Source organism: Epinephelus lanceolatus, chromosome 7 (genome assembly GCF_041903045.1).
Source record: "Epinephelus lanceolatus isolate andai-2023 chromosome 7, ASM4190304v1, whole genome shotgun sequence".
NCBI classification, from domain to species: Eukaryota; Metazoa; Chordata; class Actinopteri; order Perciformes; family Serranidae; genus Epinephelus; species Epinephelus lanceolatus.
Genome location: NC_135740.1, coordinates 28,223,591 through 28,245,685, shown reverse-complemented (window position 1 = coordinate 28,245,685; position 22,095 = coordinate 28,223,591). Strand labels below are relative to the sequence as shown.

The following is a 22,095-nucleotide window of genomic DNA, read 5'->3' as shown; positions in this document are numbered from 1 at the left end:
TTCACACACTGGTGGCCGAGGCTACCATACAACGTGTCACCTGCTGCTCAGTTGAACATTCACACTTAGCCATTGGGTGCAATTTGCAATTCAGCATTTTGCTCAACAACATGCAGGGTGGAGGAGCCGGGGATCGAGTTGCCGATCTACCGATCACAGGATGACCTGCACTACCTCCTGAGCCACAGGCGGTGTAGTAAAAGTTATTGAACCACATCAGAGAAATCTTTCAAAAGTTAAATTTAATTCTACTCATTGGCTGAGACGTCCAGATGCCTTTTAATGAGCAACCACACAGAAGAGTCAGCACTGTTGGATAATTAGATAATTATTGATCTGCCCTGGCAGAAGTTCATTTTCCATTATCTCAATGAAAGTGAATTTTAACTGCTCTCCTAACCCTCTAACCTCACATTCAGAGCTGTAGATGTAATGTGATTAACTGAGAATTGACTGTACAGATACAGTACACGGCATGTTTATTTGCATATTTATACTCACATGAATGCTCTATTTCATTTTGGTTATAAAACAGTTCATCTGCACATCCTGGGTATGCAACATCTGTTTACTTGTGACATCATGGAAAAGAGGCTTTGTTTCTGGTTGTTTCTTAAAGAATATTTGCACTACTGAACTTATGAAATCCCAAAACTACTGTGTGAACTGAAGAGAAGCGATATTGCTCTTTACGTTCTCTTGTGTTCTTGTCACCAGTGGCCCCTGTGTGGAGACTTCAACTGGAGATAAGGTTTCCCTGCATAGCTTACAGACACCCTCACCCTCATGTGGCGTGTGAGTGCCCTGTCATAACCCAAACACACTATAATGACTGAGATTCTGGTGTTGGCATGCCTCCACACACTCACACACACACACACACACACACAAAAGAAAACCAGCTTTGAATGCAGCTTATCTTCAGTTTAATAAGCTGCAGAGGAAAAGTGTGTCAGATCATGCTCTGAAATAATGCTGTGTATCTGACATTCCCTCTGATGTATTATTTGGAGAATAATAGACAGTGATATGGAGCGGAAGATTAAATAATTAATAGTCGGTAATTGTCATTCAAAAAGGGAAACTAGAAGAATGACAGGATTCAAGACCCTTGTTAGCCTGTTAGCACATTAAGAACGCAACACAATGTTGAAAGGATTAATATTTGACAGTTACAAACCATTTCTGTTGAGGAGATCAATGGTTAAAAGATTAATTTACCCAATACAAGAAGTTTTTTTTCTTAGATCTTGCGCTCCCTTGTCTGAAGCCATATGTTTACTTTCCTCACTTCGTTTCTCTTCTTGCGACTGAGCTAAACTGCCAATCACTGTGATGTCATTCTTCAACAGGCTCCGCCGTCTCTGACGCCAATTCAACATGTTGAATCAGCTAAAAAAAAGCCTACAAGGGCTGACCAGTGCCAACAATGTGGGACACACGGCAAAAACTAGGGGGACAGACGCTCACTGACAGCCGGACATTGACCGACAGCCAAGTGTTGCCACGGTGTGTCAGGGCAGTTCTTTTCATTATTGATTAACCTGCTAAACATTTTCCAGATTAATCGTCTTGGTGTATAAAATGTCCATATAGGGGAAAATCCCCACCACGGTTTTCAAGGTGACATCTTCAGGTTGATTATTATGTCCAAATTTAATGGATTACTGTCATAGATGAATAACAAAAACAGTGAATGGAGGGATTACATTTCTCATCTGGATTTGGAACACCTTGGAGTCCCTCAGGAGGAGCTGGAAAGTGTTGCTTGGGAGAGGGACGTCTGGGGTGCTTTGCTTGGCCTGCTGCCTCCCCGCGACCCAGCTCCAGATAAGCAGATAATAGAAATGGATGGATGGATGGTGAATATTTACATTTGAGCAGCAAGAACCTGTTTTTTTTAAAGATTACAAATCAGATCAAGTCAAAATTTTCTGTGAATGCACTTATTGATTAATCAACTAGGCATCTCAGGTTTACAGAATAATAGAACGTAAGTCCTCAGAGATAGCTCAAGTAACACCCCCAGAATTTCCAGATTTACTCCAGAGGACATGACCTCAGCGTCCTCAGCTACAGCCCTGCTCCCCACTTGCAGGGGGCCCCTGGAGGCCCCCTGACCGCCCACTCTGAGACCAGTTGAGACGCTGCACCTGTATCCAGTGCGCCTGTCCCGTTTGGAAAAAGTTGGCAGCGCAATGGTTACGCTGCGTGCGTCTCAAGGGCAAAGGAAATGAGGAAACTAATGAAGACTCCTGCCTCTCCTCTCTCTGTGTCTGTCCACGGACTACCCTGCTTCTCCACCGGTTCTGTTCTAGCTGTGCTGCCGTGTCAGTGGATGGTGTTATTCTAGTCATATTCACAAGAGGATAAAAAATGGGAAGATGCGCCTAGAGGGGGAAACGTCACATTTTCAGAGGGAGCGACACTGTGGAGAGACTGTGACCGAGCCAGGGAGCGGAATATGCGGCACTGTCCAGCTCTGCACGTCGGGCTGAATCGTCGGATCTTTACCGGATAAACGTGGATAAACGTGATGGGTATTTGTTTACAGCCACATTGAGGATTTTATGATCGCACCACGTTTCAGCGGGAATCTGGATGATCCTCCAGTCACGTCACACCGGACCCCCACACCGGTTTAATGAGCTCAGGACCTGACCTAAAATAAATATAGGCAGGCATCTGTGAAACTTTAAACAAGCCTCATTGGAATAAATCTGGATTTTAAGTTAGTGGTGCCACAATCAGATATTGAATAATTACTTGAGAGTGCCTGTTAAAATTAGTGGTGGGATGGTTATTTTAGACATCAGCCTACTCCAGTGTCTGACTAATTAAAGTAATAGTAGCCTACGAACTGTCACTGTCAGAGTGTAGGTTGGGAACTGACTCCTGCTATACTTCAGACGAGGCTGAAAATATTCCTCCAGCAATGAGGATGCCACCCTGGGTGTCCTTTCAGGGAAGGGAGACTGGAGAATGAAAGACATATTTCTGCGTCTCTAATCGGACACAGAGGACAGAGGACAAGCCACCTTTTTTTGGATCGGTCCAAAATATTTTTTGCGTGCCCCTTGGACTCCTACACAATGGGGATTATGCTTCAAGTTATTCTAGGAATGTTTCAATTCCTGCTGCTCACCAGAATACCGACTTCCCATGCCAAGGTATGTATATATTTGACCCTTAGTGCATGTGTGATGATGTGGTCAGCTTGTGCGGCTTATTCCCAGGTTATTTATTGATCATCACTTGATCGGTATAAAAGTAAGACCCTGTTTGTAATTTGGTTTGGTGGAGAGCATGTGGAATTTTTAGCCTTGTGGAAGTTATCCCCCAGGTCAATGACACCTGTCACCTCCGGCCCAATGACAGGAAAATTCACTGTAGTGTTACTGTGGGACGCTGTGATTTATTTAGTGACACTGTGGTATTTATTGTCTCACTATCATAAATTCAGTACCACCTTCTAGTGCAGCAACTTTATACAGAGGATTTATACACTGCAATAAAAAAATTTAATGAAGCCTTGTAGATCAGTTAAGAACAACTTCTGAGTTATCAGATTGCGGAAAATCGCACTCCAGTATGGCACTTTGTCATTTTTAGCTATCTTAATGCATCAGGAAGGCAGGGCCTGGACTTAAATCTGTTAATTTACATAATGCTGTTAATGAATGGAAATGAAATAGAAATAAATTAATAGATATATAATCTGTGTATTGCCATTCTTGCCGGGAGTTTAATGAGCGGATAGCCTACCACTCTGGTTAGCATAGTTTAGCCTCCAGACTGGAAACATGAGGAAACAGCTAGCCTGCTCCGTCCTAAAGTAACAAACTCTGCCTAGCAGCTCCCCTTAAACTCACTTATTAACATATTTTATCTTGTTTAAATATGTACAAGAAATAGGCAGTGGTAAAACGGTTTTTGTTTGCTTGGGACCTGTAACTTCCTGGAATCTATGGTGGTTTCCTAGCAACTGTTCAGGACAGGAAATTGTCTGGCAGGTAAAATGATGTTCATAAAACGGCGAATTTTTGTTAACACAACGTTTTTTTGGTATGTATTAATAAATATAATATAATATGTTAATAAGTGGTCTGTAGCGGCGTTTGTAGTTAGACTTTTTAGCAGCGGGACGGAGGAAGGCTAGTAGTTTCTAGTCTTTGTGCTAAGATAAGCTAAGCTAACTAGCTGCTAGCTAATGCGTCATATTCACTGAACTGGCATCAAGAGAGAGGTGTCGATGTTTTCATCTAACTCTGGGTAAGAAAGCCAAAAAGTGTATTTATCAATAGGTCAACTATTATTATGAGTTATTAACACTGATGACCAGTATATTTGATAGGTCTCCTGGTGAAATAAAGAGCTACCGTTTGTTAGCTAAAAAGACAAAGTAACTGTGAACCTATAACGTACACTAATAGAGCTATTTAGGGCTCTAACTAACCATTATTTTCATTATTGATTCATTTGTGGATTATTCTTTCAATGAATAGATTTGTTTATTCATCTGGAAAATATCCGAAAATGGTGGTGGAAAGTACCTTTACTCAAGTACTGTGCTTAAGTAAAATTTTGAGGTACTTAAAGCTATTTTATGACACTTTATACTATTATTCCACTACATTTCAGAGGGAAATATTTTACTTTTTACTCCAATACTTACCAATACTTACTTTGCAGACTTAGATTATTAATAGGCCTATGAAATATAAACAAACCAAGAAGTTATGATATATTATTATGGGTAAATAATGAAAATTACCCCTATGTTTACCAGCTGCAACATTAAAGTGAAGCAACATTAATGGATCAACAATCATAATTCCATAAAATAATATAGATTATTCTGCATAGTAAGTACTTTAACTTTAGGTACAAAAATGTACATTTGGATGCGGATACTTTTGTACTTAAGTAAGATTTTGAATACAGGATTTTTACTTGTGATAGAGTATTTTTACACCGTAGTATTGCTACCTTTGCTTTGTAAAAGATCTGAGTAGTTCTTCCACAACTGGAAAGTAGTAGGAAGTCTTTAGATTGCACTTGTATCCGACCAAGAGTCTTAAATCCAAAGATATTCAGTTAGCAGTGAAATAAAACAGAGAAAAGCAAATCTTCACATTAGAAAAGCTGGAACCAGAGAGTGATTGATATTTTTGCTTGATAAATTACTTTGGTGATTATTCCAAAATCAAATTTGTTGGCAATTTATGTTCTGGCAGTTGACTGATTGCTTAATCAACTAATTATTTTAGCTCTAAAGCCATGAATCAACTCTTATAAATATAATGGGTGCCTCATCAGACAGTGGTACAGATAGTTCTTCATGGAGTCGAAAATTAGCTTTGTGCAATTTTAAAAAAAGTTATTATTATTACTGATAGTTATCACTGATAATAACTGTTAATGCTGACATTTTGCTCGCACAGCAGCGTGCACACACATGGGGAGACCTGCATGTGCTGTTTCTTTATTTATGTCTGGAGGACTTGTATCAGGAACAGACAGTGCTCTGCAGCAGTGTGGGATCCAGCCCTGACTATGTGCTGCTGTATGTTTTAACGATGCATCATCCTAGACGCTACATGACACACAGCAGCATGACTCTTCACCTGCTCACAGCCGCTGTCTCTCAGCTGAGATTCTGTACTGTCATGCTGTCTGCTTTTCTGACATATTATTTTCCTCCTGTGGTGATGAAGCTCAGTGTGGGGGAGATGGTGTACAGCTGTAGGACACTGTTATGGGAGTGGCTGGGAGTTGGACCTGTTAGACAATAGACAGGCAACAATACCAGTGCAGATGGCACGGGGCTGGCACTTGGGAGTGTGTGTGTGTATGTTTGGCTGCCAAAAGGAGGTAATCTTATCCCCGTCTCAAAGACTGATACAGAAAAGACACACTTACTTAAGCTCACATCCTACCAGTCACAAAATGGCCTCAGTCCCAGCTTAACACAGGATCAATGTGGGCCAAACAAGTGTGTGTGTGTGTGTGTGTGTGTGTGTGTGTGTGTGTGTGTGTGTGTGTGCGTGCAAGTGGGTGGGTAGAAGGGGGTGGAGCAGTTAAAGAGGGGCAACTGGACAAAGTCTACATTCCCTTAGAAGTGGCCTTGGTCTTAACACACACATCGGTCCACTATTGGCTATGTTTGTGTTTTAGAGAGCTGTAAAATTCAAATTCTCTTTTTATGTTTTTTCAGTAGTGTAAGAAGGATTCAGATCATTTAGTTAGCTAAAATTAACAATTTAACAATGCCCTGTATTATAATCCCACGTAAAAGTACATAAGTACTATCAGTACCCAAAATTTCAAAATAAAAGTAGTTGTTCTGCAGTTAAATGTCAACTCTGTCTGGTATATTATTAATTACTGTATTACATTGTTAGACTGTTCATACTGATCAATGTTTAAGCAGCATTTAACTGTCATTGTAGGTCGAGATGGAGCTTAATTTAAGAACTTTATACAAAGTTATGTAGTTCAGTCGTTCCTTAGCTAGGAGTTGGGCCAATGCAATAGCCCTTTTCAATACACTTTTGCTGGCTTGGCTTGACTCAGCTTGACTTGGCTTTACCTAGTGCATCATTTCAGTGTGGCAGAGATTACATCACCAAGGGTTACCCTCTTGAAGGTGTCTCTTTAACTGATGACACACTTGTCATAAGTCATGACGTTTAAAAGCCGTGCCCTCTTCAGTGTTGTTTACTATTGCACTTTGCAATGGTTGTTGGTAGCCAGCTACCTAGCATCATGGATTTTCAGGCTTTTGTCACAGTTTTGCTCGGCATTCGCCATTTATTGCTTGACAATCAGAGACAGGATGATGAAATGGATCTGGAAAATGAACATTCCAGTATTGTAGTACTATGGCTTGGTCTCTAGATTGGTCTCAAGACCACTTTTTGAAGGTCTCATCTCAGACTCGACCACATTTTTACTCTGTCTTGTCTTGGTCCTGGACAAAGAGGACTTTGTATTTTTTTCAAGACTGGGTGAGATCATCACTGTGGGGATATCACTAAATTACCTATGCAATAACGAAGTGCTGAATGAAGTTGATTTCAGATCCTTAGTGTTTGAATTTGTTTGCTCATAGATAACAAAGTAAACTTCCAACATATAGCATTCACCTTTGAGTGCCTTTTGATAATTTTTTTCAAGACAATTTTCATGATACACTTATTCATTCACACATACAGTATATGGCATTTAAAAACATGTGAATGACAAGGAATCTGCATTTGTTTTCTGTGGGTGTTTTTATGAGAATTTGAATCTTTCAGATCAACTTGAGGAATGTCTATGGTTTGCATGTTCCACATTTCATTGTAAGTGTGTCATGCAATGGTGGACTCGCACTGGTCTGATCTTGACTCTGTCCCGCCCTGACTTGGCCTTGGTAATTACTTGGTCTTGATGTAGTAGGTCTTGATGACAACACTGCAAGAATCTTCCCTGAATGATGACGAAGCCCATTTGAATTCACCACATCCTGCTCAGAGGTGGTCCGGCATGCTTTGAAATGACTCCTGAGATGGTATTTCTCGGGTGCGACTTACACTGGTAATGGAAACGGAAATCAATAAGGCATGGTTTGGCTGGGCGCAGCCAAAAGTACCAATGGAAAAGCACTACAAGGAATCACAAGATAATCTGAGGAGTCATGAGATGATTGTTGGAAGAGGACAGAAGGAAAAATACATTCTGCTACAATAATCTGTTTTCATTTTTGGATTTTTCTCAAATTGTTGTTATTTGTGAATTTGGGCCTCAAAGTTATTTAAAGAAACCATCTGAGAAGTTTAGATCCCAAATCCCTATTTAGTGGAGCTGCTAACAACTCATAGACAGCTGAAACATGACAAGAGGCCCCAACTACAAGGGCTGGATATCGGTACCGCTAATAACCTAGTACAAGGAAGTATTAAAATGTCTCCAGTCAAACGATACCTGCATTCAGTCCTTTTTGCGCTAGGAGTCTGATCCTGGACCATCCCAACTCCCCCTGGAATAGCAAACTTTCTGTTGCTGTCATCCCCAGGGCTGCTCTCTTCCCAATGAACAGTCAGTTCAACGTCTGCCCGGTTAGCACATGCTAACACAGCAGCAGCGGCTAACATCCAACACCGAGCCATTTAACAGTCTCAACAAACTCGAACTTACACCAGAATGGCTTGACTCTGTTGTTCAACCTGTTAAGAGTTAGGTAGCGTTAGCTGTGATGCTAACAGTTAGCCCTGTCACTCACTGTGTGTGTGCTGCTGAGTGACTCTCACATCTGTTCCCGGCCTGAAGCTCACAATCCAGTAGATGCAGCTACAACCCACACATTGTGTGACGTGGTGAAGTCAAGCACAGTGTATGTGACAGAGTTGGCAGCTCAGCATGCAGAGATGCCAACAAAATGTTTGAAAGTATGGCTATACTACACACCACTCCATTCACATTATGGATATCAAATGAGGTACTCTACTGGTATGGTTACCGTTTGAAGGGTACAAATGTTGGTGCTGGTATCATCATTTTTTAAAATGATACTCAGCCCTACCAACTGCTTTTGTTTTTGTAAAGGGACACAAGCCAAATAAGTTGGGAACCACTGGTTTAATGATTCATTACACCAGGTTTTTTAAGGTTATTATTTGTTTTTGAATGTAAAATCTTAATCTGCTAAGTAATGAGTAGCTGTAAAGTAAACATTGTGCAGTAAAAAGTACAACATTTGCCACAGAAATGTAGTGGAGTAGAAGAATAAGAATGGTTATGTTGCCTCCAAGAAGTGACTAGAGGAAACTGTATGTGAGTGAACTACATGTTGGCAATATGAAAGTACAATATGGTCAATAGAAGTATATATTAGTATTGATATTACTGTCAGAACAAATCATCTGTTCTATACAAGCTGCAGTAGGTTGTCTCCCTTTGGCTCATTTTATAAGATAGCATTAGGCGTCTTGCTTGTCAACTCCCTACACACCAACTGTAACAGTTCATTTCTGAGAAATCCAGTGGCAGGAACTCTCACTATCTACCACTGCAGGGCTACTGAAAGTGTTTCAAACACCATTATCAGGTGATAGACTTGAGCAGGGCAAAGGTAGCAGGTACAGTTCGTTCAAAACTAAATCCACCAGCTCCCTGGCTCAGACATTTATATTGTTAGAAATATGGCTGGATTTTAATCTTGCGTGTAGACATTTTCAGTTACGTGCTCAAGTGCACCAGTGGACTCCATCCTTGTAGGAAATATTTGATGACGGAGTCCAAAATGAGGCATGTTTGAGTTGTCGTACTACTGTCAGCCTGCACTTACTCTCCTATTTTTGTGTTTCAAAGTTCAGAGTTTTCACTTTCTCCCTGCATTATTGAGACTGTCATATTCAGATGCCAGGTGTGAAATACTGTGGTGTTCATTAACAGGAAATACTTTGATCGGTTGATATGCATCAGCAGCCTTTCTACAACAAAAACAGGAAGTTGCAGGCAATAGCTCAGTTGTTAGATTAACCATATATCATGGTTAGTTCATAAATACAAAGTCAGATTATCAGTAGCAGCAGATATATTATATTTAATGTATTATATGTATTCCATGTATGTTAAGTATAGAAAAATGTTGTTTTTCTTTGACGATGACTTTTGACTGACTACTATACATCTTTTTTTCTGGACTAAACTCAAAGCACTTGTCATGACTCCAAAGTGCAATGCTGAATGCTATCTAACAGGTCAACCTGACCAGGAAACCCTAAACCTATTGTAACAGTGCTTTTCACATGAGCTCATTAATTTTATTTCTCCCTCCAGCTTGCTCACTGGCGGCCAGCAGACTCCCCAAAATCAAGGGAAGGTCGAGAAGGTATGCTCCCTATTTCTACTAGAATCCTGCACTTATTCATGGAGCTGATAGAGAGAAATAAAATCGTGACATTGATGGTTTATTTCCACCAGTGCGGAGGTGGTTGGAGGTTTATTCCCGGAGCGGCTGTGAGCCTCGGGACACTCTGGTGGAGGTTTGGCGGGAGTTGCCAGGGGAGACGCACCATCTCTTCGTCCCATCCTGCGTGTCAGTGAGGCGATGTGGTGGCTGCTGTGCTGATGAGGCCCTGGAGTGTGTTCCCTCGCTCACGCACACACTCACCATGGAGGTAAACACACAGACACACACTAAAACCCCTCGGTGTAAATGATTAATGTTGGAAACAGTGAGATGAGGTTTGAATATTTTCTGATCTGTGTGCAGCTGATGAGAACCTCCTTCATGAAACACGAGCTCATTGAGCTACCATTTGTCGAGCACAGCCAGTGCGAGTGCAGGTAAGAAACCACAGTGTGCTCAGAGGTGCATTGTTGTTCGACCTCACTGCACCTTTATACTGATGTTGTCTGTTTTATCTGTGTGCAGATTAAAAGAACAATTCCAGCCAACACCTACAATAAGGTAACACTCTTTGTTCTTTATAGTTTTTTATCCTTCTTCTGTCTTTCCTGTTTAATTGTATGTGACTGAGCTGTTGTTATTAAATGTCATGTTCTATCATCTCTGATGACTTAATAAAACCCTGACATGTCCACTAATGATGCTCTGATAGTGCTGCTGCTGATGTTAATAATGAGGAGGAGGCAGCCAGTGTGTCAGTCAAAAACTGTTCTGATAAAGCACTGGTAGCCATAAGGGGCTTAAAGGTCTACTGTGTAGGATTAAGGGGCATTTATTAGCAGAGATATAATATAATTATGTTGTCATTAGTGTATAAACACCTGAAAATAAGAATCATTATGTTTCCGTTACTTTAGAATGAGCCATTTATATCTATACAGGGAGCGGGTCCTCTTCCACGGAGTCCACAACATTGTTTCTACAGTATCTCAGGGTGATATCTCACCTCACAAAAGTAAGACATAACCAAATTAACATCATCAGTGTCTGTCTGCGGGTATGATCACCCAGGAAAATGAAGTCTCAATCTTTGTTTTTCCCAGTAGCTATGAGTAGCTATACCCAATTATTAAAATGAATCAATGTAGTTCTTTGCTGTTACTATGCCCAGTAGAGGAAAAGGCAGACAGTGGAGCAGCCAAAGTAACTGTGGAAAATGTGGTAGTTGATAGGCTCTGGGGAAAACGGAAAGCAGTCCGCTTTTATTTGCGACAGCGGTGCCAACAATGATACCACTTGGAAATGCTGAAGGGGTGAAAACTTGAAAAGTAATCTGTCTCCACTTTAATGAAGCATGAACAGAGTTTCTAAACAGTCACTTGTCATCCACAACAAACTTTTGAACTTCTGTGAACTTTTTTGCCTTTATAACATGGTGGCAAGAAAATGGCAGGCAACATGAAGAGATAATGTGAAGATAAAATTGATCCAGGCACATTTATTTACGTAATATGGGCTTTAAAGAGCTGGACTACTTGGATAACTCATCATAATGAGACTTTGTCAAAGAGATTCAAGGTGACAAACTGTTGACTGATGGTTCACGTATCTGAAGGCAAGCAGATATGTATTTCTGCAGGTTGAATTTAGAGCTTCAGAATTGTTGTCAGTGGACTAAAACATGATAGAAAACTGACATGGTTCATTAAAGTTTGATAGCTTTAGGCTGATATAATACTGAAAGTAAAGAAACCCTTCTATTCAGGGGGTACACACTGTTCAGGTTCAGATGGGGCTGACAGCTGTACACAGTGAAAGGAACATTTCTGTTGCATCCCTGATGTTTGTTTGTGCACCTCGCACTGGCAGGTCCAACCACACAATCATATGATTGCATCTTTAATGTTTATGTGCTCCTGCTTCCTGTTAGGATGTGGACATAAATAAAGGATTCCAATGTATATGTGTGTATATGATTTTTGTTACCCTGTTTAGGTTTCATGTGTCTATGTGACTGTTTGCTGAATACATTGGCACAAGTGTATGTTCTGTATAGGTTAGTCTAAATGTATGTGAAAGTTTCCGTGTGTGAGTGTGTGATAATATTTGTTTCTGTGTGTTTCTCTGTGTTTCTGTGTGTTTGTGTGTGCCCCACGGTGAGTTAGCATCTGTGTGACTCTCTCCCAGCATCCCCTGGGACAGCCCGCATCCTGTTGTCACCATAGCGATGATTTTATCTCCCTTGCCATGTGCTCTCTCACAGACTGACGAAGCAGTCACGCATCTATGATAGTAATTTAGAGCTCCAAAGACAACAGCAGCAGCAGCAGCAGCAGAATCAGTCAATACTGCCAGAGCTAAAAAACACTGTCCCCATAAATAATGTTTAATATAATTTACAGCTGAGGCAGGGAAGTTAAACCAAAAAGCCAAAAACCAAAGTTGTGAGCAGATGCAGTTTGCTATTTAGGGCACCAGCACACATAAAAGTAAAACAGATTGTGCTCAATAAAGGCTGGACACTCAAAATAAAAGGAGGATAGGGAGATGAACTACAGGCAATGAGGACATGGCCCAAAAATACAAAGATACAGTAATGATTTTAAGTCTTCAAAACATTTTCTCCATGTCTGTTGGGGAGTGTCTCTCCTCTCCTCCTGACAACCTACGTTTACGTCATTGTTTTGTCTTCGTCAATGATTTATGTTAATGTCACGGAATGTGATAACATAGTAATAGTAAAAGGTTTATTGAAGCCTCCTGGTCAGTGCTCTGTATCGAGTATTCACATCTTGTACATGAATAAAAGTAGCAATGCCAGTCTGTGAAAATACTAATACAAGTAAAAGGTCGGCTTTCAAAACTATGCTTAAATAAAAGTACAAGCAATATCAACAAAATATACTTTAATGTGCTGCATGTAACTCTGAAAAAGATATTGGGATTGTTGAGTCCATAGACTGTATAACAAATGGTTGACTCTCATTTCACAGGTTGTCAAATACCAACGCTTTGGGCTCCTTTTGAAGGTACATAAAGCCCTTTAAAGTAAAAAATTAATTGCCATTTTGCAGCAGGATGGCTCCTGTTTGACTTATATTGTCATATATTATGTATTATACCACTGGATAATTTGTGCTGGTTCATTAACATGAAAGCAGCATTGTAATGTTTCTCGTTGGTCAGAGTGGAGCTGTTTCTAGCTATTTTAGAAAGTGCTAGGTGGTTTGATTTGACTTGATTTTGAAAAAGAAGTGGCATTTTACGTGTTCATTGCAGGCTTTGAAAACCTTTTCCTGCAAAATTACTTGCAACTCAAGCTGACAAATAGATGTAGTGAAGTGAAAAGTGCAATATTTCCCTCTTAAATGTTGTGGAGTTGAAGTAAAGCAGCATGAAACGAACATAATCAGTACCTTAGAATGGTACTAAAGTCTGTACTTGAGTAAATGTACTTTCTACCACTTTTCCTAAAACCTTTAAAATATACTTACTGCTTTGAGAAGCATTCAGTTATCCTTTTTTTAAAAAAAATTCGTCTCCATCTTTGATCCTTTAAATGTACTTATTACTGGTTGTGGAAATCGCATACGCCACTGTCCTCTATATGACACTGCTAAATGGCCATCTTTGTATGTCCGCAGGCTCTCTCATCGGTTGGTTTTTATATATAAATCTATTCCTGGCCTGGCTCCCTCTTATCTGTCTACATACATGTGTAGAAACCAAAATCAATAATGCCTTAGCTCTTAAAATATTCTACAAATGCTGGTTCCAAGGATGAGAACAGAACTTGGCAAAAAAAGCTTTTAAGTATGCTCCTCCTTCATCCTGGAATAATCTACAGAAGGATCTGAAACTGGCAGAGTTGATCACTGTGGGGGAATTTCAAGTCGATATTAAAGGATCGAGAAATTAGCTCTTTGAGTCAATGTGACTGTTCCTGAATAATTTTAAAAATTATGCTGTTATGTGTAACAATGTTTTATGCTGCCCTCTTGGCCAGGCCACTCTTGAAAAAGAGATTTTTAACCTCAATGAGGCTTTTACCTGGTTAATTAAAGGATATATGTAGCCTATATAAAGGTATACTATGCAGTAATTGTCTGTTACTGCTTGTTAACAGAATCACCAGTTAAAGTGAAAGTGAAAGCCGACACCAGATTTACTCTCATTTACTATATCTGCATTTCTTCTGGCTCTGTGTCAGCTGTTTTCGTAGCTTCCTCTTAGATGCGTGCAGCTCATGGTTGACCTCACTTTTGCAGAGTCTTTGCAGATAAATACACAGCCACACACTTTTAGTGAGTCATAGTGATGATTGAGAGGGATTATTTTTGTATGAATCTAAGAAACCCCTGCATAATGCACTTTTAAATTATTGTAAGCAGGGCGTAAAATTAACTTTTTACCTCATCTGCCATTGTCTAGTGATCTCCAAAAATTTACCGGCCAAACATATTTTTCACCAGTCAAATAAAAAAATCATGCCTTGTTTGACTAAAAATAATTCCCTTACGTTTTTAGTATGAAAATCCAACTTAAGGAAAATCCAACCCTGTACTCTGTGTTTCTTTGGCGTGCTTGTGGCAAAGGCTGGAGCTCATCGTGTTGGTGTGGGGGTCGTAGGTCAGCCATGATTGCGGCTGGCCAGCCTCGTCTAGTTTCCGTTTTTCAATAAAACGCCGTGCAACATTCGTACTCCATTGAACTGTCTGTTCTTCTTGTCCGAGTCCAACATGTTCATCTTTGTTTTTCCTCTTTTCTGGCGGTGGCTTCACGGCAGGAATGTGTTGCCACATCTTGCTCAGAAGTTACCATAGAATGCCTGGGGTTCCAGTAGCTGACGTCATGCGTTCCTGGCACACGTACAATAAGCCGCGAGAGTCAAAATAGTCTGACACAGCTGGCAATAATGGTCGAAGCACATAAAAAACCCACATGCAATTCAAAATTTTTCATCGGCCACTAGCGGGTGTGTGTTTTTATTTTACATGCCAAACTCATTTTTTACCCGCCATTGGCGCTTGGCGGGTGCTAATTTTACGCCCTGATTGTAAGTAATTTCAATAAGTATACATGAGAAAAATATTAAAAACTCACTGTTGAGTAGCTGCAGCAGGACCTTTGTTACTGTATGATATGACAAATGAAAAGTAATACAAAGTTGGACAGAGAATAATATACAGATAACAAACGATATTTTAGGAATATTTCAATAAATATATTGGTGATATAAATTATACACAAGAGAATGTACAGTATGTGAACCTCATTTGAAAGTCTCTACTGTGAGCTTCCTGTTTTGAAAAGGAGATTTATTGTGTTTTTTTAAGGCCTAAATATTTATATTAGGGTATAACTTAGAAGCTATCCATTTTGTGAAAATAACATTTGGAGATGAAATATATGGGGGCTGGATGTTATTTGACATTTCCTGATAACTTAGTGCAGATAAGGAACCTGACTTTTGGTAACAGTAATAGAATAATACCATTGTTTGATACCGAGAAATATAAACTTGTTGTTTTGTTGTCGGACAAAAAGAACCCAAACTTCTCAAATGTTAATTAACAACGTAAAAGGACAGTTTACCCAAAATCAAAATATTATATTACCCGGGTTATTTACCAGTCTAGATTGTTTTAGTTTGAGTTGCCGAGTGTTGGAGATTATCAGCTGTAGAGATATAATGGAACAAGTTTTGATTTGGGGGTGAACTGTCCCTTTAACTGGGACATGCAGTACAATTTATTTATCTATTATATTTAATATATTCATCTGGCAGGTGCAGGGAGACTAATGTCATCTTGTTGTTGCTTACATAATGACAGAAGTTAAACATACAACCCCTGACTGTTTAATGTGTGAAACATTGTGTTTGTCTGATATTCTCAGGCCCTATCTGAAGCCGCCAACAACAGACAAGAAAAAGGAGAGAGGAAAGTCCAGACAGAAAACAATTGGAGCCATAAGAGCTGCGTACGTTGGATATTCAGCACACACACTGAATTTTTTCCTTTTTTTTGCTTATCTTACAAGCCTTAAGTTGATGTTTTCACTTCTGTTAGTCTGTGCTCTGCAGATACTGTCGGCCTCAGTATGAATGTTTGGATTAGAACAAAAAGTAGGTTATCTGGTCTACATTATTACTGAAGGACAATTTGTTTTACAGCCATGGCAGTCAAGGTCTCACACACACACGCGCGCACACACACACACACACACACACACACACACACAGACACAGACACACACAGGCCTGGGACTGACCTCTGTGCACTAAACACATAAGACTAGCAAGCGTAACAACACCAACACTGTATATTACAACTGTTCATTCATATTTAATATTAACTGTGATGAGGTATGTGGCATGTTATGTATTCCACACTCAGGCTGTTCCAAAGGTCAGTTAGAAACATCCAAGGACAATAACGACATTTTGAAATTATTAACCTGTTACACTGTGATCTGAGAGGGACAGGTGTGTGTATGTGTGTGTTTTTCTGCCACATGATTCCCATGATTCAGTCCCGAGCAGTGAAGGATAAGAGTTAACTCTTTTTTCCCCATCTGCTTCCCCTTCCCTTTGCTGTCAGTCATTTCCGGGCTCTGGGGGTGGGCAGAGGTGACTTGGTTTGGGTGTGATGTGCCTCAGCACCCATTCATCACTCAGAACAGGCTTTATTCAGACTCTGGCAGGGGTGAAATCTGTGTAATTTGCTCCCAAATGCCACCCCCTCTATCCATGCCAGCGGCAGGCGTGGTTATCAGGGTCTGAACAAAGATGGCCCCTCTCTGCCTCATTAAGTAACTTCATTAAAGCCGCCAGCCTCCTGGGAAGACGGAGGCAGAACCAGCTCCAGTTAATGGACCAACTGACGCAGGCAAATTTCTCAGACTCACAGAAAGTACTGAGCGTCTAGAGGAGAAACTGAAAGTCTCAGAGGCAACTAAGTGACTATAGCCATGGTAACGGACAGAAACACAGACCAGCAGGAAGAGCAGAAAGTTTGTCAGCAGCTAAGAAAACAGTATCCCACATTAGTCACACATCTCCCCCACACACTGTATTGTGTGGGTTTGTGTCAGACTGGGATTGATTTTAACAAGCCTTGCATATCATTTTTAGTCGTGACAGCAACGTGATGTGGGATCAGTAGAAAAGTAGACCGTGTATTGGTCCCATAGTGTGGCTCTAGCTTCGGCTTTGATTCAGACCCCAAACATCTCAACAACTATTGGATGGATTATCATGAAGTGTTTTACAGACATTTGTAATCCCCTTCGGAAGAAGCCTACAGACTTAGATGATCCCATTCCTGCCTCCTTGTAGTTTTTAAAATATGTGTGTTATGCCTCATCTAGAGGAGAAGGAGACACAACATGAAACAAGCCCCCATCTTCCTAAAGTCCCAAGCAGCCACACAGACTTGAGAAGTCAAACAAACTTAAATACCTCTTAAATAAAGAAGCAATCAATCTAACCCAAAGAAACCAAAATACAATCACTAACCTCCCTAAATTAAGTACACAAGAGAAAATAAGGTTTACATAATAGATGGTTCACCCCTTCTACCTCCAGCAGAACAAAACTATCAGTATGGCAGATGCTACATTCAACTTGTGTGAATGCTATTATGGCTGGTTGGAAGATGAGGAAGATGTGCTTTCTCCTCGCAAGACCTCAGGAATGAAGCAAGGTTTTAAAGCTAATTTGACATGGTGGCCAAACCATGTAATCACACCTTCCAGGTCTGTCACATGATGGTAAAGGGCCCAAAAAGACTTCCTCATAGACTTACTTTGTGAAAGAGACATCTGTAAATCAGCAGATAATTTTTGAGGTATATCAACTTCCTAGTACAAACACTCAAACAGTCCTTAATCAAATCATCATGTCTTGAAGCTGTGAGATTCATTAAAATCTGGAGTTCTTTTCATTCTGTCATTCATGTGAACAAGCCTGAGAGGCAGGGATAAAGGAAAGCCTGGTGCACTCGTTCTATGGGCTCATGGATGTGGAAGATCTGTGTAATTTTATACTTGGGAAGTCAAACTTTTTTGGCTTACATACTCAGACACCTAATACACATTCACATTCCCTCAAAGACACAACAGCGATACGAAAGTTGACCGCAGTCGTAACAACTGTTTCAATAATTACTGGATGGAGTTTCATGAAATTTGGTTCAGATCATTGATGTATAAAGAGACTTGATACAGTGTTGGTGGAGGACCCTGTTCATTCCTATGGAAGTTGCTCTGTGGCCAGACAGAGCAGGCACACTGGAGACTTCTGCCAGTCAAGCTGGCTGCTTCCGGTTTGGTGCTCCACTAGCTTGAATGGGAATGAATTGATTTAATTTTGCAGCTCTTCCAGACTTTCCAAATATTACCATGCCAAATGGATCAAATCCTGATAGTGAAATGAGTCATTTTACAGGGGCTGTGATGCTCAAAAAATGTATCCACTGATTTACAGATGTCTCTTTTACAATATAAATATAAGTCTATGAGAAAAGTCTTCTTGGGCCCAATGGCATCATATAACTGGCTCCAAAGCTGTAATTACACTGTTTGGCTACTACGAAAATTGGCTTCAAAGCCCTGCACACTTCCTGTGGACCTGGTGCAGACATTCATGATTCCCTCAGGATGAATTAAAAACCCTTAACCTACCCCTTAACTTTTCATCTATCTCTATTTGGTAAACTACTGACATCTAAGCTAATCAGCAAATGTTAGCATGCTAAACTAAGATGGTGACCATGTGAAACATTACACCTGCTAAACATGTTGGCAATTGTCATTGCGAGCATGTTAGCATGTTGACATTTGCATTTAGCTCAAATCATTGTTGTGACTCATAATCAATGAATTAATAAATTCTGAATGCTGTTCTTGCTCCCCTCTTCCATCCAGGACCCATGCACCCCCATCTCTTCCTCCCCCATCCTCTCCTCCTCCTCCTCCATCACCTCCTCCAACACCTCCACCCACCAGCCTCTCTCCCTCTCCCTCTCCGTCGCCATCTCTGAGGCCACGTTGCCGCCCCTGCAGAGGGAGGAAGTGGGTACTGGATGTGACGTCTTGTCAGTGCCACTGCACCATTAAACCTGAGAAGTGCAGCCGGAAAGATCGGAGGCTCAACCCTCGCCGCTGCAAGTCAGTCCACACGCAACCAAAACACAAATCAGTTTATTTATTTTCGAGCAATATATAACTAAAAAACAATAACACATAGATTGTGGTCTAGAGTATTGAAAACAGAGTTCCAAAAAGTAACCTATCAAAAATGAATAGCAAAATGCATCAGTGAAGAAGCTTGAGCTGCATCAGAGTGTTTCTAGTACAAAATTAAACTGTATGTTGTCTCACTCTAGAGCATCTCCATATTGCTTCTTGTTAGAGCCGATCCACAAGCTATCTCCTATACAGATTTAAGTATATCTCTTCAGAGGTTCTGCAAGTTGGACAGTTACTCAGTTGCTTGAGTTTTGGATGCATGAGAAAGCTTTTTTGGCAGGGACTGTAACTCAAGTGGTAGAGTAGGTTGACTTATTAGTTACAGGGTCGATTCCACATGTCGAAGTGTCCTTGAACAAGACACTGGACCCCAAATTGCTTCCAGAGTAGGCACATTTGCTGGATTTAAATGTAAGTCGTTTTGAACAAGAACGTAAAGACAAAGTAAACGTACACGCTCACTTTATCACCAGACTCACATTGTGCACAATTGTAGAATCCATAATTGATTTCCTTTCTCTCTTTGTTGTTTAATGTTCCAGGTGTGAGGCCATGAGGACTTGATGTGTCTCCTCACTTCCTTTTCACCTCCTTGTTTCAACCAACCCTTGTCGATTCATCTACCACTCTCAGCATCAGTGCCATGGAGCATACAGGCGCTTGGACATCCCTCTGACTGAAGGAAATACTAGCCGAAGCATACAAAAGATCCTGTAGTGGGGCTCTTAGTTAAGCAACAAGTGCAGCATTACAGCCTGAATATAGATCTACGTGTGTGCGTGTGTACATCTGCTCTCCTCTGCTTCTGTGGCAAGTCCTCTGTCAGTCCACATGTACAGACATGTAGAGTCACAAAACACATCCCATGAGTGGAGGGATGACGTGGCAGCTTAAGGCGACTTTGAGAGAGTGGTGGATTTTAGACAAAACATTCCATGGTGGACACAGTCACACATGCTCCTGCTCTGCTGTGGTTTAGCGGTGCTTTAAATCTGCAGTTGATGTTATAAAAACAAGAGAATAGTGCGAACACATGAACACAAGAACATTATAAATATGAAGTGGACTGTTCTTACACAGGTGTCCTATGTGTTGACGCTTCAGTGGAAGTTGTGATTTGTTGTTCGCAGGAAAACTGCACATGGAGACAGATTCCAGGCTGAAGCCAAGGCCAGTTTTTGTGCAGAGGATTTGAAAAACAACAGCGACAGATTATAGATGGACACGTCCACACTTAGACATACCAGAAGGACATAGGACATGCACATAAACTGGCACCCCAGTGTGCGTGGACCTATAGTTGAGCTGAATGCTGGGATGGAGAGTATCTGTGTGGTCTCCCAACTGAAAGCCCCAGATGGGATATCCCTGCAGCCGTTCCCTCTCATTCAAAGCGCATGACCACGGGCTGGCTCTCCAAGCCGTTTTCCGGCATTTGTTTAATTTGGGCCTTTTGTCTCCATCTTTCCTCGGCTCCTCGATTGAAAGCAGCCGCTTTGCCTCTCTTTGCCTCTCTTTTAGGCAGTGAGGAGAATGACAATAATGAGGCCTGGCGGCTCTCCACTGCTTCACACACGAACATTCACACTTATAATACCAGGAACACAGACAACACTGCAAATGCAGACACACACAGTCTCACTCACTCTGTGCTATAGCAGGCACACATTCATATTTATACACACACACACACACACACACACACACACATTTACACGCAATGTGAAATGAATGCAGGTAGCCAGAAGCATTTGTTTGTGCCACACCAAGTGTGCAGATATATGACAGTTGTTTATATTTGCAATTTACTGCAAAGTCTTCATTTAATATTGTATTATATGCCTCTGTTTTATATTTTATTATAATTCTGTCACATTGATTGAAAAGATATTCTATATTGCAGAATGTGTCTTTGTTTTGTTTGTTCATCTTTAATCCGTCTGCATAAAGAGTCACGCTGGGTGGCCGGCTGTGTATACACTGAGCATCTAAACCGATACGCAAATGTATTGAATTTAAACAGACGCAGCTCACACTGGCCACAAATGGGAGACTATATACATTATAATGTGTTATTCAAACAATCAGCAGGGCAGTGTTGTCCGCAGCACACAGAAACCAAGCAAATAGCTGTTCCCAGTGCAGTGAAAGGAAAACATGGCTGTTTTTGTTGCATGTTGGAGCTGTGATGGAAAGCGTATTATTCATTTGGAACATAACTTGTTTATATTCTGACCGAATCTCACGGTTTAGCTCCATGTTAGTTCATGACTGCCTGGCCGCTGGGTGGGAACAGAGATTTGAACTGTGACTGTTTCAGAAAGGACGAGGTCTTGAGCAGCTTGTCAGTCAGCATGACGGGCGAAAGCCAGAGCTCAGAGGACCCATAATGGCGGGTCATGGAGTTTAAACCTATTTTTGACACTCATTCAGAGTTTCTCTCCTGCGCTAAATTTTACTGAGAACATTTTGCCAGTGACGTCCCGTCTAGATGACAAACAGTAGCTTTGAAACTCCATGATTCATGTCCGTACTCTCCCCAGGATTCATATGATCCTGCTGAATGAAACAGTCCAGAGTCTGAATTATTTGTGTCTCAGCCTTGAGCTCAAGAACTTTGTTTCAGTGGCTTGTGTGATAAGCTCTGTATTTATACTCTCCTGAGATGAGATTATTTTTTTCCATGCTCGAGTCCATTGTTCAGTGTTTGCTATTATTGTCAATCAATGCTTCAATCACTACCTCTATATCGCAAAATATTAATGACCAAGTATTAGAGCGTTGTTGTTACTTTCTCTGTGTTATTTCAGACCTCCTATGGTAATATTTTTATTTACATTTAGCAATAAGCAGTGTAGAGATGTGGAGCTGCAGCGGATCCTTTAGTGATTATCACTGGTTTAGAGGAACCTTAAGAAGTTTTTTTTTGTGAGGGTCTCTGAGGG

The 22,095-nt window shown here is 40.8% G+C and overlaps 1 protein-coding gene across 1 annotated transcript; it reads left to right on the top strand.

Moving 5' to 3' along the window:
* Positions 1 to 2,265: 2,265 nt before the first annotated feature.
* Positions 2,266 to 20,534, top strand: vegfba (vascular endothelial growth factor Ba). Its single transcript, XM_033631752.2, has 8 exons — positions 2,266 to 3,170; positions 9,826 to 9,877; positions 9,970 to 10,166; positions 10,262 to 10,335; positions 10,424 to 10,459; positions 15,797 to 15,880; positions 18,827 to 19,069; positions 19,693 to 20,534. The coding sequence occupies exons 1-8, from the start codon at positions 3,093 to 3,095 to the stop codon at positions 19,712 to 19,714; spliced, it is 786 nt and encodes a 261-aa protein (XP_033487643.1). The 5' UTR covers positions 2,266 to 3,092; the 3' UTR covers positions 19,715 to 20,534.
* Positions 20,535 to 22,095: the final 1,561 nt, after the last annotated feature.